This window comes from Stigmatopora argus, chromosome 24, assembly GCF_051989625.1.
Source record: "Stigmatopora argus isolate UIUO_Sarg chromosome 24, RoL_Sarg_1.0, whole genome shotgun sequence".
NCBI classification, from domain to species: Eukaryota; Metazoa; Chordata; class Actinopteri; order Syngnathiformes; family Syngnathidae; genus Stigmatopora; species Stigmatopora argus.
This window is the reverse complement of record NC_135410.1, coordinates 1,818,374-1,834,186: the sequence shown is the minus strand read 5'-3', so window position 1 is coordinate 1,834,186 and position 15,813 is coordinate 1,818,374. Positions and strand designations below refer to the sequence as shown.

Here is a 15,813-nt window from a genome sequence, read left to right as displayed (position 1 = left end):
CAATATACTTATATAGGCCTTAAACATAAATTATAATACAAAATATAGCACTGAATCAACTTACAAACAAATTCAACTTATGAACAATCGCTCGGAACCTAACTTGTTCGTAAGTAGGGGAGCGTCTGTATATGTATGTATGAAAGAAGCACCCCAATGATTCTTCCTTTATCACAATCAGGTGTGAACCCATGTTTAAGTCTCAAGAACTTGGTTCAGTCATTACAATCACTACCAATGTGTTGTTATCTATTATCTCACCCCTCTTTCTTGCTTTTTTTCTGTAATACCCTGATCCTAATTAAGGAAAGCATGGTTAACTTAACTGTTTATTATGCTGACAAACTTTAAATTTTTAAAATTTAGCATCTTCTCTTGTTTTTCTCTTTTTACCTTTTATATTTATTGTTTCTGCATTCTGTTATTTACATTCAATTTGTATTTGGGGTAATTTAAGGCCCTGAAAATGTAATTACCATAAATCGACTTAATCATAATAACAATGCTAGGAGGAATGGTAGAGTTTTGGATTGGATTGGATAACTTTATTCAGCCCGGGAAATTTCATTGGGACAGTAGCAAGAGGGTGAGAATGCAAATACAGGAAAGGCATAGTTACACATAGTTACACATAGTTACACGTTAGACAATACAGTCGCAAAGGCTGCAGAACAACAAAGCAAAATCACAAAGTACAAAGCAAAGCAAAGTATATGGGATCATTAAGGTCGTTGTTTTTGTTGTTTTGCATCAAACGATTTAGTTGATCATAGCTGGGGACAGATTGATAACATTACTTCGGCAGCCTCACAGTCACCTGACTGCTGAGGACTGGTGGAGACCGATCAGGAGGTTTCAGCATCCAATCAGAGCTTAGCCATGCACTTACTCAATGATTTCAGCACCACCAATGGTTTATCTGGCAGCTGGTTAGAGCCCTGCCCCCCTGACATTTGCATCTGAAGTGTAAACAAAACAAAAAATACATCTTAAGATCAGCTGGTACGATAACTGGTAGCAAAAACAAAATAATTGCATTCTTCTTCTCTGTACGGCAACCTGATCTGCATTGCAGAGAATGCGAAAAGTATCCAATCCTTGCAATGTGGTTTAGTGCAAATGGCCACAAAAAGAGAAGAGAGGAACATTCACATCCATAATTTGACTGGAATACCTACATATTTGTGCAAAAGAAATATAAAGCCTGCAAAATATCTTGACCTAGGATAGATTATTTTTTTACTTAAAATCATTCAAAAAGTACAAAGCTTTTTTATTTTTTTTTGCTGAAAAATCTATTTAAATGAAAACCATTCTGTTAATAAATGGCATATAGCTGAAAGATGACAAGTTTTGTATTTCTATCTATTTCAATTAGATGATTATCAAAAGTGTGTAAAAGAGGCAAAATGCATAAAGCCATGGAGGCCAGAGGCCAAGGAGTCAAGAAACCTGGGATGAGGCAGGAGGGGAGCAGGACAGTCAGGCATAGTTTCAAAGCCCTTGACTCAAGACGGTACCAGGGTAGAGATGCAAGGCATGACGATAAGCAAGAGATAGCTTAGCAAGGTGAAATAGATGTTCCAGCAATATGGGAGAGCTATGGTTGGCTTGAGAACATGGGGAATGTAAGTGCTAACACTTTCCATTGCTCCACCTGTCTAGCAGTGGACCTGTCATATAATGATGTGCACACACACACACACACACACACACACACACACACACACACACACACACACACACACACACACTCAGTCTAGAAACGAGAAGTCCCCAGGAAGGCCTGAAACACCTGATGTCTTATATTTACTGTGATTATGACTATCACTGATTGAACCTGTATTAGTGATAGGGTCCGACAATTTCTAACTTGGTTGTGTACATCTCGTTAATTTTTCCTCATTTTCTTGACCATGGCTAAAGAAAATGCACTACATATTAAGTACTTTCCGTTTTAAGTTGCATGACTCGAAGTAAAAAAAATAATATTTTCATTATTACACTATATTTTCTCTTGAGCAACAACTTTCATAAAAAGTCATGATTTAGAAACAATAGAACTACACTTGTATGTATATACATTTCTCAAAAGGTTGTTTTAGTACGCTTCTTAGATATTCAGTTTTTAGTAGTGATTTAAAAGGAGCGTGAGCAACATTTTGTTATTTTTAGGCAATTCCATTCTACTTTTTAAAGGTTACATTTTTGTTGAGATAATGCATTAACTCACTACCTGAGTGAAAGATTCCGAGCAATCTTACAAAAACACCTGATGTCAAGGCCCTACTCTTGAGATAACAAGTGGAAAAAAACATTGTGGTTGTCATGTTCTGTTCTAGCGGTCCACAGGGGCGAGTGGTTAGCGTGGCGTAATATTATGAAATATTTTTCATTTCCAAAATAACGGTGCGGCTTTTGGAGTAGAAAACACCTTTGTGGAGGCAGAGAAGGCTAATCAAAATAATTTTTATGTTTTTATTTCCTTTTCGTGCTTACTGTGTCCAAATATTGACACAAACAGACAAACAATCAGAACAAGGCTGATAAGAACAAGGCTGAGTGGATGGCTTGCAGAGAGATAACAATTAAATACACATAGCTCTGTGCATCATCATACATTTGTTTAAACTCTCCCCTCCGTCAACTGGGCATTCTAGAGGCCTGTGGATGGTAGGAACCATAGTCTAGCCTTCTTCCATGAACTTCGTCACATTAGGAACGCACTTTTGAACTGTTTCCACGGCAACAGCTGTGTCTTGTTGGCAGTCATCGGGTGAAGAGGGATGAGTATGCGTGTGTGTGTTGGGGGATTCTTAAAGACGGGTTCGCACTGACTCATACACACAATTGCGTACAAAAATGGACACACCTCTAAAATTCACAGCCTCCAATCTTCATTCCCCCCTCCCCCACTCGCCACGTCAGAGAGCGTCATAGTATGGATGGCTGCAGCGCCCAGAAAGACAATATGCACCCCCAACCTCATGTTTATTTAGTGACAGAGCCTTCGTCCCCTTTCATTCTCACTAATCAAGCATGAGCTGGCATTACGGTTTTATTCTGTTGATTTATTGCCTAGTGTTTTATTCCCTCAATATTACATTTTCTCTTCGAGAATAATGGTGTGTGAATGTGCTCTTTTTTTACCCTCATCAATTCTCATTTCCCATTTTTCCATCTGTGCAACAGGGCACCCCATCAGTTCTCCTTGGACCAGGTCCCCCAACAGGCTACGTTTTGTGTGTTATCTTTTGTGTTGTTATAACTGCATTCGGCATAATAAGCACAATAAAGTGCACCCTGACTGGTTCATGATCACTGTCAAATTATTTGGGCATGAACATGTTGGGAACGTCTAAAGTGAAATATGATTGTTTGTGTTTAAAACAAAACTTTCGGCATTCTACATGCACAAAAAACTGGGACTGATTAAATGGATTGAAGACCTCTTCAAATGTATCTAAAGACTATACTTCAAGCAACCTCATGGTGTAGTGGTTCTCTTGCCTGACTTCGGAATGAAGCGTAGGATAAATTTTTGGTAAGTGGCAGTATGTTTGGGAATGCAAATGGTTGTCGGTCTCTCTGTGCCCTATGGCTGACTGGCGACCAATCTAGGGTGTAGTCTGTCCTTTGCCCATAATCTGCTGGGATTGGCTCCAGCAAGACCCTAACTGTCATGTTCTGCTGCTATTGCATCCCTGCTTTTTGCACATGATGTAGTTCTGTTGGCTTCATAGGCCGTGTTGTCCAATTTTCAAGGGAACGATTCGCAGCCGAGGACGTCGCAGTCGGGATGAGAGTCAACACCTCCAAATCCCTAAATCCAAGACCATGGTCCTCAGTCAGAAAAAGGTGCCATGCTCTCTCCGGGTCATTAATGAGGTCCTTCCCCAAGTGAAGGAGTTGGAGTACCTCAGGCTCTTGCTCACGGGTCTGGGAAGAATGGAGCAGGATATCGATAGGCAGATAGAAGCTGTGTCTGCAGTGATGGCATCTCTGTATCATTCCCTCATGGTGAAGAAGGAGCTGAGCCGAAAGGTGAAGCTCTCTCTTTACCAGTCGATTTCAACCCTTATTTATGGTTCCGAACTGTGGGTTGTGACCGAAACAACAAGATCCCAGATACAAGCGGCTGAAATGACTTTCCTTCGCAGAGTGTCTGGATGCTCCCTTAGAGATAAGTTGAGAAGCTCAGTCATCCAGTAGAGACTCGAAGTAAAGACGCTGCTCCTCCGCATCGAGAGGAGCCAGAAGAGATACCATCGGATCATGATGCATCCTGGATGCCTGCCTCCCCAGTGAGGTCTCCCAGGCATGTCCCACTGGGAGGCGGCCACGGGGCAGACCGAGGACACATATTGAAGATCTCCAGGAGATTTCTTAATGTAAGACCATGTTCTTCATCCTCATCCTCGTCCTTGTCGTTGTCCGCTGCCTCTTCTTCCTCACTCGCCAATTGCATCATTTCGATGAGGTCCTCATCAGTTGGGGATGTAGAGTAGCCGAGAATCCTTCAGTGGCTACCGACCGAGCCAGCTTCACTGCAGTATCTAAAGCTGAGCCCTTAAAGTCCTCGTTGAATTTTTTGGTGCCACAAAATTTTCCAGCTTGAAATCGTGGTCTTTTTTAGTATTTTTTAGGGGTGTGGCAATATAGTATTTGCACCAATATTCTTTGATACTGCTGTTCCGGTTGTCCTCGTCAATTGATGAAATGAGTCCCTGCATTGTGCATGTTGTGTAGATGGCCTTGAAGTCATGAATAATCCACTGATCCATAGGTTGAAAAGGGAAGTGGTGTTGGGGGGCAGGAATTCCACTTGAACCTCTTTGTAATGGAGGTCGGTTGCATGTCCAATAGAAGGAGGACCTTTAAGAGCAGTCCCCTTTTGGCGAGGTACAGCAATTTAAAAACCAGTCCAGTGTGAGAGCCTTCGTGATCCAAGCTTTCCTGTTGCTCATCCAGTGGACAGGCAGCAAGGGACGCATACCAAACGAAGAGGCAAAACATTTACTCACAAAGTCCCGGCCAGGGAAACACGAAACTGTTGACAATAGACAATACTACCACAACCAGACATGCCAGAACAAAGGGTTTATGTACACATAGGGTTGATTACAAAATACAAACACCTGGTCACACAAGGGAAGGGAAATCCAGGAGGGACAGAACAGGCAAAACACATACAAATCACCGTGTGCGGTCGATTGGTCGCCGGTCTTTTGGTCGCTGGTCTTTTGGTCGCGGTCTTTAGGTCGCCCAGAAGTTTGGTCGCCGGTCTTTTGGGTCGCCGGTCTTTTTTGTCGCCGGTCTTTTTTGTCGCCGGTCTTTTTTGTCGCCGGTCTTTTGGTCGCGGTTTGGACACCCAAATGATCTGCTGCTGCCATCTACTGTCAATTTATTAAAAAGAAACAAAGCAAATTCACATATGGTGTTTTTATTGAAGCCAATGAACCTTCATTCTTTCTGGGAGAACTTGCAATGTTGAAATACTTTAGATTAGATGGTCATTTTTATCAAACAAATAAAAGTATTAGTATACTTTTAGCTGTTGAAACGATCTAAATACTGTCTAAATTTTAGACAGTATTTAGATCGTTTCAACAGTATTTAGACTCTAAATACTGTTGAAACGATCTAAATACTGTTGAAACTATCTAAATATCTAATATCAAAATATCAATAAGAGCACTCATTTAACACATCGGCTGCTGCCATTGACTGTCATAGGCGTCCATTTAACACGTTATTATTTTACTAACCAAATAAAAGTGGGGATTTGGATTAAATGTTCCGACATCCGGGTGCCGGGTTAAAAAAGCTCTCGGAGGACTATGTAAACCCGGCTCGATTCGAGAACAATATAGAGTACTACCTGCAAGCCATTGCATACAATTTGTAATAAAAACTCCTATCTGTGAATTCCCTTTGTACATAATTTGTAAGTTTGTATTTGTAATTTTTGTACAGAATTTGTAAGTTTTACTGCTAGAATTTTTAAGTTTTACTGCTTCAATAAAAACACCATCTGTGAATTTGCTTTGTCTTCTTTTTAATAAATTAATTTTACATATTGCCTTTTATTTTAATGTCAAAGTTCCGGGCTAAAAGTATACTAATATTTATTTGTTTGATAAAAATGACCATCTAAAGTATTTCAACATTGCAAGTTCTCCCAGAGAGAATGAAGGTTCATTGGACTGCTTCAATAAAAACACCATATGTGAATTTGCTTTGTTTCTTTTTAATAAATTGACAGTAGATGGCAGCAGCCGATCATTTGGGTGTCCAAACCGCGACCAAAAGACCGGCGACAAAAAAGACCGGCGACCCAAAAGACCGGCGACCAAACTTCCGGACGACCTAAAGACCGCGACCAAAAGACCGGCGACCAAAAGAACGGCGACCAATCGACCGTGTACCCAAATCACACACGGACAGCAGACACAAGGAAATCACAAACATCCACCCAAAACCCCAACAAAAATGTTATAGGTTCTGGTCATGTTTATATCCAGAGGAATTCAGCTTCAACATTCGCGGCTTCACAACATTGCAGATTTTTTCTGGAAAAAAAGGTTCATAAAAATGTGAAAATCCATGCTGAAACTCAGAAGCAGAAGCCACTCCCCTGTCTTCCGTTTGCCACTAGGAACAGCTGGGGTTGGCTCCGCCCCCCGACCCCCCCCCCCCCCGCACCCTCACGAGGCTAATGAGGATAAAGCAGTTCAGAAAATGAGATGAGAACTGTATATCATAACTGTTTTGATATGTTAATTGTATAAAGACAACAATACTTTAGCTACAGAATAAGCTCTCAAATTCCATTTCTAAATAAAAATGTGAAAGTCCACACAAATATGTCAAACTGAGGATTTTATAGGGGCCACTGGTGGTGCGAGTGGTTAGCGCGCCGGCCTCACAGCTCTGGTGTCCTCGGTTCAAATCCAGGTCACGTCCACCTGTGTGGAGTTTGCATGTTCTCCCCGGGCCTGCGTGGGTTTCCTCTGGGTACTCCGGTTTCCTCCCACATTCCAAAAACATGCATGGTAGGTTGATTGGACACTCTAAATTGCCCCTAGGTATGGGTGTGAGTGTGCATGGTTGTCCGCCTCCTTGTGCCCTGCGATTGGCTGGCCACTGATCCAGGGTGTCCCCTGCCTCTGGCCTGGAATCAGCTGGGATAGGCTCCAGCACCCCCCGCGACCCTAATGAGGATAAAGTGGTTCAGAAAATTAGATGAGATGGGATGATTTTACAAAGGAAACCTAAACATGGTTGGTTTCCGAACTATAAAAGATGGGCATTAATAATAGCAAGAATTCTGTTTTGTGTGTGTGCGTGTGTATCTGTTAGGTTTCTTGGGGTAGCTACAGTTTTTGTAAGGTAACAGAATAGACTACTTGCCGGCTCCACCACTTCCTCGTATGCGTCCAGTTAACTAAGTTCATCTCTTGGTCGGATGGAAAAAATCGATGCTTATATATTGGTTGTGTTTGTGTTTTTCCAATTTCCTAAAAAAAAAACATATACTCCAACTATTTTTCAATTCAAACGATTGAATTTGTTAGAAAAAGGCAACTAAAACACTGGCCAGCGCAATATGAAACTAAGCAGTAAATGTCATTATGCGAAGACCCCCTTCGTTTGTGTCGTCACTCAGTAGTAGTACTGTATTATTCTCACCAACAGCCAAATGATTGAAACTGTTTCTTTGTGCATTTTTGTGTTTTTTTTTTTTTTAAAGACTATGGGTTGTCCCTCAGCAAAGTCCAATCTATTGAAATCAGTTATGGACCCCTCACTCCCCACCCAAAGCAACCCAGACACACACACACGCACACACCACACGCACACACACACACGCACACACCACATGCACACACACACACACACGCACACACCACACGCACACACGCACACAATAGGGGGCCTTTAAGAGTCAATGAAGGAACAGGAATTTTACCTGCATACATTAGACTGCATACATTAGCAGCAAATTATTTTTAAATCAATATTCTAAGATGTTATCAGTGGTTTGTTATATATCATTTGTGTTTCTTTGATGGCTAGGAAAAACAATTGGCGAGGAGGTAGGATAGTCGATAGCTTTACAAATTGGGATACCTTAAAAAAAACAATAACATAAAAAGCTGAACATTCTGAAGTAATAACCACCCAGTTATGTATTTTGTAATTGTTTCTATTTAGGTTCATTCCGTCATATTATTTTTTCCCCCATGTCTTTTTTTGCATTTTCACCTTAAAGCATGACAATAAGATTTGTCAACATTTATTTCCTTAAATAATACATTAAAAAGTTACATCGGGACATAATTTTTTTAAATATTTTTTTACTTTAGTACCATCTGCTGTGTCTGATTGCATGGCGCTGCCTCAGTTCTTTATCATCTTGCTTTGCAAAAAAAAAGCTGAATGAGCTCATTGTCAGTCTGTAGAAAGTGCAGGTGCACCTAGTCTTTTTCACCTCCGACCCCCGGCCCTCGACCCCACAAAGCCTTTTGTGAACTCTATTTACTTGCGACTCCAATGAAACTGCAGTCCATTGCCAACATTTCTTATTCTCCCTTTCTCCTCCTATTTTCTACTCCTTTCAAGAAACCAATTAGCAACAATACAAGTAGGTTAGACTGGCTATTCAGAGTTGGCATTGTTGAACACAATACCAGGAAGCATTGTGAGTGAACAATTAGCAGCAACGAGGCAGTGTAGAGTGTCACTAACATTGTTGGGAGTTGCACAAGGCTAGGTTTGTTCCCAAAATTGATGTTTGTCAAGGGTGGAGGAAGCAAGCTGACGGGGTTCCCAGGTGATGAATTGTGGACTTCGAACCATTTTTCTCAATCACACAAGACACTTATCTGGAGGGGGACTTGGAATAAAGGAAAGTGTCCCCAAGCGGGTGTGTTGTTTTCTTTGGTGGGTGTATATATGTTAAAGTCAACAGTGGCCCTACCTGGGTATAATAATCTAATTTTGTATGTATTTCTGTATGTTATGTATGCATTAATGGCTGAAAAAAAATAAGGATGCCAATTATGTCATTCGTGTCTATCTGTCGTAATTTGAGCATGTCATTGGTTTCTTCTTTGTATATGCAGTGTGAAGATTTCTACAGAGAGGTGTTGGCTCAGGGACTTCCCCTGACCTCTTGACCTTGAGGTCAAGATCCCATGCCATTAACCTAAGCTAATGCTAACAGCAAGCTAGTCGTCATGTGAGGCTCCTCCTCAAACTGATGTATTAAATGTTTGCCCATTTACTGACTACGTCCTAGAAAGTCAACAGCAGAAGGTTAAAGGTTCAATCATTATTGTTATCCCATCCACAATACGGACTAACACAACCTCGTTGTATGATGATGTCATAAAAAGTGTTTTTTCTTCTTCTTTGAAACACGAGTTATTACAAATGAAGTTATATAGAACCTAAATGTGGTTATCTTTTGAACAGCCTGCATGGTGGATTCTGTTGGGATGAATAACATTCCCAATAACAGTTGAAACTTTTCTCCAAAAGAATTTAGAAAATGGGATTAACTACGTTTTTCCTATTGAGTAAAGGCAAGGACAAGTATATGTCCAAACAAAAATGACGGGAACACTGAAGTGTTAAGGTGTATAAATTCAGTATGTTAGTGGCGAGACATCACTGCATTAGTCCCAGATAATTAATTACAAAAATTCTATGAAGTTATTAAAATGTTGCATTTGAATTGCAGGTCATATTGCAAACACATACCTCCTAATAAATCTATACTCTTCATTAATTCATTTTCTGAACCGCTTTACCCTCACTATGCTCACGGGGGGTGCTGGAGCCTGTACCGGGTGACGTCGGGCCAGAGGCGGGGGACACCCAGCCAATCGCAGGGCACAAGGAGAAAAACAACCCTTCAAGCTCAAACTCATACCTAGGGTCAATTTGGAGTGTCCAATCAGCCTACCATGCATGTTTTTGGAATGTGAGATTGTAATGAGGAACTCTCATCTTGTTTGTTTTTAACCCCTAATACACTGTACAAACACACACAATATATATATATATATATATATATATATATATATATATATATATATATATATATATATATATATATATATATATCAGTGACAGGCCGTCAGGGCCTTCAAGGCCTTCTCTGCTGGCCTAAGAAATATCTGAATCATATTATATTTTGTCCATCAATGCGTACTTATTATTCCAAATGGTCTGTTAGCTTCCTTTCATTGCTTTTCCCCATGGTTGCACTGCTTCCAGATGTGTGTTTTCATATTGAAGCATTTAACCAATCACATTTCAGCCATTTTTTGTTGCCAGATCAGATCTGCCTCAAAGCCTGCACAATCAGTTCTTGCGGGCTCTGCTGCATTAAACTAGACTGTTGCTTTTAACCAATCAGATTTCGAGTTGGCAACCCCACAATGATTTTTCATAGGCGTTAGCATTTTGCTGGCTGCGACATGTCATTGCTTTCACAAACTATGATTGGCTAGTAGGCGGGCCAAAGCAGTACCGAGGCAACCGAGATCGCAAACTCCACCCACTATGGCCGACAGAAGCAAAAACAAATAGATTCTGTTTGCTCACAAAGCTATTTTCTAGACCGACGTTTTCAGGAAAAAAATGGACATCATTAGGAAAGGGCGGTCAACTCCGAAGCTAGCAAGCCTGTTACAGCCGGGAAAATGGTGTGTGTGGCACTTTCAGCACGCTAACTTAGCTCCACAAGCAAATAGTATATTGTTGTGTTGATTTAATGCCATTTTCAAAACGGACTATGCCGGAAATATGACAGGACAGGCTCGACTTTCATCATTAGCTTCGATGACGATAGGAAAGAAGGAAGAAAGAAAGGAGGATGGATATTGTGTAAAAAGGATTTTTGGTGAGTAAAATTACAAATATGGCTATATTCCTAAATAATATTTCAATTGTGGGCTAAGTTCTGATATCTGAAAAGCTCCAGTGTTTGTATTTAATCACAAAATGCTGCTAGGAAGTGGATTTTACCCCAGTTTAATTTTTGGCGTTTCACCATTGACGTCCATCGCTGTCTTTTCCGGGAAAAATAACCCCCCTGGCCTGGTTGTAATGTCTCAAAAGCTCCAGTATTTGTATTCAATCAATAAATGATGGTAGGAAGTGGATTTTACCTAATTTTAGTATTTTAGTGCATTTTTTGTCATTTCACGTATGGACGTATCGACGTTCATCGCTGTCTTTTTACCGGGGAAATGATACTCTGGGCCCGGTTCTGATGTCTAAAAAGCCCCAGTATTTGTATTTAATCAATAAATGCTGTTTTTGGCTGGATTTTACCCCATTTTCGGGCAATGTTTGCCCGTACGCCATTGACGTTCATCGCTGTCTTTTCCCGGGAAAATCACCCCCTGGCCTGGTTTTAATGTCTAAAAAGCTCCAGTATTTGTATTTAATCATGAAATGCTGCTAGGAAGTGGATTTTACCCCATTTTTGTGCATTAATTTATTGATTATTTTTATGTGTCGCAGCTGTAGCTGCAGTAGAGGTTTTATAGCCATAAAATAGTTTTTGAGGGTTGGATTGATACGTTGAAGGCGCTACCAGAAAATGCACCGCCCGCCACTGATATATATATACATATATATATATATATATATATATATATATATATATATATATATATATATATATATATACATATTAGATTAGAACTTTATTTCATATATATCCTATATATATCAAAGTCAGAGATGCAGTATTTTTGGCATACTTCATAACAAATATCAGCATCCAGTCAGAATCGTAGCCACATCAATTCGCGATTAAAAAACAAACAAGTAATAGTAATTTAGTGGAGTCACTCAGTGCCCCCCTGAGGAACCGAATTTACTTTGTCTTCTTTTTAATAAAATTTGTAATAAAATAATTTTATTTATTGCCTTTTATTTTAAAAATAGAGCGCTCAACGTAGGAACCGTTTCGTGCGTAGTGTGTTTAGAGACGAGCCCATTTAGTACGCACATGCCCAAATAAATGTTAATGTGTTTGTGTTGTCGAGCGAGTTTTTGCTGTTTTATTTTCTTTAATAAAGAATATGTGAATTTCCTTTGTCTTCTTTAATAGTGGTTAAGGTTAGTGGTTAAGGTTAGGCGAACTGTCTGGCGACGAAGTGTCCGGCGACGAATTGTCCGGCGACGAAGCGTCCGTTCGACGAACCGTCCGGGGACGAAGCGCCTGGCGACAAAGTGTCCGTCGACGAAATGTCCGGGTACCATGGTCACGTTGCTGATCAACTGAATCAGCACAAGTGAGTATTTAATTAGTGATGCAATGGTGTGAGAGCCAACAGACCCACGCAAATTCAACTACGTAATCCCTCCCTCATTAGATGCATTGTGGGGATGCTGATGTAATGCAAGTTAATCTATTGGCCTCTGGTTGGTTTGGTGGCACAGTGGGAGCTCTTTGTATAGGACATTACCCCTGTCCAACCCCCTGAAGACAGATTCATTAGGACTGACGCTGATACCAAAGTACCCAAGCCTTGTGTGTGTGCGTGTGTGTGCGTGTGCATATTTGTGTGAGTCTGTTTTGCCAGAGACAAAACAATGAAAATGCAAGCCATAAAGGCACTACTTTCTCAGCATGTGCCCAAAAGCACGTAGGCCAAACGTGTGTGTGCAAGGGTGCAAGCATTTTTACCCATTTCTATTTATAAGGTCTCAATGCATTGAGGCTTTCATTTTGTTGCATGTTGAAGCTTTCAATTTCTACCTAATGTCAGTCTTCTAAAAATGAAGTTAAAGAAACATTCATGCAGTAAAATGAGGTACAAAGCATATTAGTAGTTTAATATACAGTGGTACTTCTACTTACAAAATGTGTTCATTCTAGTTGTAGATTTGTAACTTTGAGGTTTTGTAAGTAAAGGCATATTTTACATTGAATTAGCATAATTCATTCCACGATCTCAATATCTGCTTAGAAGAATTGCATCGCTCTGTCTTTCTCGCCGCATTTCCAGCGTATAAATATATCTACAAGCACCGTCCGTATAGGTTGCATTTTTTTGCATTAATCAGTGCAAAAATAAGGGAAAAACGATGGATCCAAAGCATGGCAGTGCAATGAAGGGCGAACCATCATTTCCAAGCTGCACAGTGACATTCAAAACGAGATGGAGAACCTTCGTTTAATATGGTTAAAAGATAAACAGTTAGAGAAAGACAGCGCGACCGAGTCGATAATCTGCGAAACAGCCAGAGGACATGTAAACAAAGCAAGCATCTGAAAAAAACACCAGCTGAACCCTTCAAAGCGAGTCGCGGCTGGTTCAATAATTAAAAAAAACGAACTGGGAACATTCGGTTGTTAGGCAAGGGAAGCAGCAAGTTCCGACTCCAAAGCCGTGGTGGATTACATTAACACATTTGCCTCGGTTATAGCACAACAAAGTTACACCCTTTTAAGTGTGTGTATCGTAATCTAAGTTCATTAAAGTTAAATTGTTAAAAGCGGTCCATGCATTTCCTAGTGACGCCTTCAGCAAAAACTATTTTATGGCTATAAACCTCTACTGCAGCTACAGCTGCAAAAGTGGCTGGTTCGATAATTTTAAAAAACTAACTGGGATACACTAAATATACATATCCGTGGCGGTCCGTGGATTTTCTCGTAGTGCCTTCAACGGGTAAAATCCACTTCCTAGCAGCATTTAATGATTAACTACAAATACTGGAGCTTTTCAGACATTACATCCGGGCCGGGGGGTGATTTTCCCAGGAAAAGACAGCGATGAACGTCAATGGCGAAACGGCAAAAATTGCACTAAAATGGGGTAAAATCCACTTCCTAGCAGCATTTAGTGATTAAATACAAACACTGGAGCTTAAATACAAACACTGGAGCTTTTCAGATATCAGAACTTGGCCCACAATTGAAATATTATTTAGGAATATAGCCATATTTTACTCACCAAAAATCCTTTTTAACTGTACACAATATCCATCCTCCTTTCTTTCTTCCTTCCTTCTTTTATATCACCATCGAAGCTAATGCTGAAAGTCGAGCCTGTCCTGTCGTATTTCTGGCATAGTCCGTCTTGAAAATGGCTTTAAATCAACACAACAATATATTTGCGTGTGCAGTTCGCTCCAAATACAGTTTGGTAGCTATGGCTAATCACTAGCCAATCATAGTTGGTGAAAGCGATGACGTATCCCTACGCCTGCGACAAGGCATTGTGGTGTTGCCAACTCGAAATCTTATTGGTTAAAGCAGGGGTCACCAAACTACGGCCCGCGGGCCGGATACGGCCCGCCGGCACATTTGGACCGGCCCTCTGAACAATACCAGAGACGCTATCGGATTTTTTTTTTTTTTTTTTTTTTTTTTAATTTTTTTTTTTTTTTTTTTTTTTTGGGATGCGGCCCGCCGGCACATTTGGACCGGCCCTCTGAACAATACCAGAGACGCTATCGGATTTGTTTTCCTATTTGGCCTTGAAGACTGGGACATTTTAATCTTGTGTTTGGTTCATTGCACCCCTGCTGAGCCCACAAATCATCCCAGTGAAGCGGGGCTTTGCATTGCTTCTTTGGTGACACGTGCGGGGAGAGTGTTTCCCTTTGATGCATGCGGGCACGTCCACCGTTGCATGCACGAGCAGTGTTACCGAGACATCTGGACGATCGCAGGTGAGGGCGGAGCCCTGGGACCATCGCGGACTATTCAAGCATATTAAAACTGCAACCTGTTTGAGAACGGAATAATGGCGAAAAAGTTAGGTGAGAGAAAAATTGATTCAGAATGCAGGATATTTAACCTGGAGTGGACAAACGATTATTTTTTTGTTTAATGCAAAGAAAAGGCTGTTTGTCTCATTTGTCAAGAGACGGTGGCGGTATTCAAAGAATACAATCTTTGCCGACACTATGAATCCCGTCACAAAGACAAGTACGATAGATTGCAAGGCCAAATACGAGCAGACAAACTCTCAAAGCGAAAAAAGTGGACTACTATCTCAGCAGAACCAGGCATCCATTCGGGCCAGCTTTTGGGTTGCTAAATTGATAGCAAGCAGCGGTAAGCCTTTCACTGACGGAGAGTTTGTTAAGAAATGTATGGATACTGTCGCGGAGGAGGTGTGTCCCGAGAAGAAAGATGCATTTAATGCCGTAAGTCTGTCGGTGAGTACAATGACCAGACGCGTTGAAGAAAACGGGAGTAATGTATATGCCCAGCTGCAGCAGAAGACGAAATAATTTGACTTTTTTTCATTAGCACTGGATGAAAGCACGGACGTGCAAGACACAGCGCAACTGCTCATTTTTATTCGTGGAGTTAGCGCAAACTTTGAGATTTGCGAGGATCTGGCAGCCCTCCAAAGTCTCAAAGGGACTACAACGGGAGAGGATATTTTTGACAAAGTGTGCCAAACCATGGAGAAGTTGGACCTGGACTGGTCAAAGCTAGCTAGCATCACGACTGACGGGGCTCCTAGCATGGTGGCCGAAACTCGCGGTCTAATAATGGGACGCATGAACCGGGAGTTGGAAAAAAGGGGTCTCACCGCCCCGCTACGAGTCCACTGCCAAATTCACCACCAAGCACTGTGCTGCAAAATGTTGACGTGGGATTCTGTAATGACGGTTGTGGTGTCGTGCATAAACTTCAGAGCAAAGGGAGAAGATTGTGCATGGCACAACAGAAAGTTAATGTTCCATGGCTTTTTCTGTTACAAACTGACACCGGCCCCCCATCAGAGAAGGGAAAAGTTATGTGGCCCTCACAAGAAAAAG

General features: G+C 41.0%; 1 protein-coding gene across 1 annotated transcript in view; it reads right to left on the bottom strand.

Annotated features, from left to right (window-relative positions):
* Positions 1–842: 842 nt before the first annotated feature.
* The window catches only part of tns3.2 (tensin 3, tandem duplicate 2), a 46,523-nt gene continuing 31,552 nt past the window's right edge, over positions 843–15,813 (bottom strand). Inside the window, exon 12 of the mRNA XM_077594746.1 lies at positions 843–959. Coding sequence (XP_077450872.1) covers positions 899–959 — 61 coding nt within the window. The 3' untranslated portion in view covers positions 843–898. The remainder of the gene's footprint in view (positions 960–15,813) is intronic.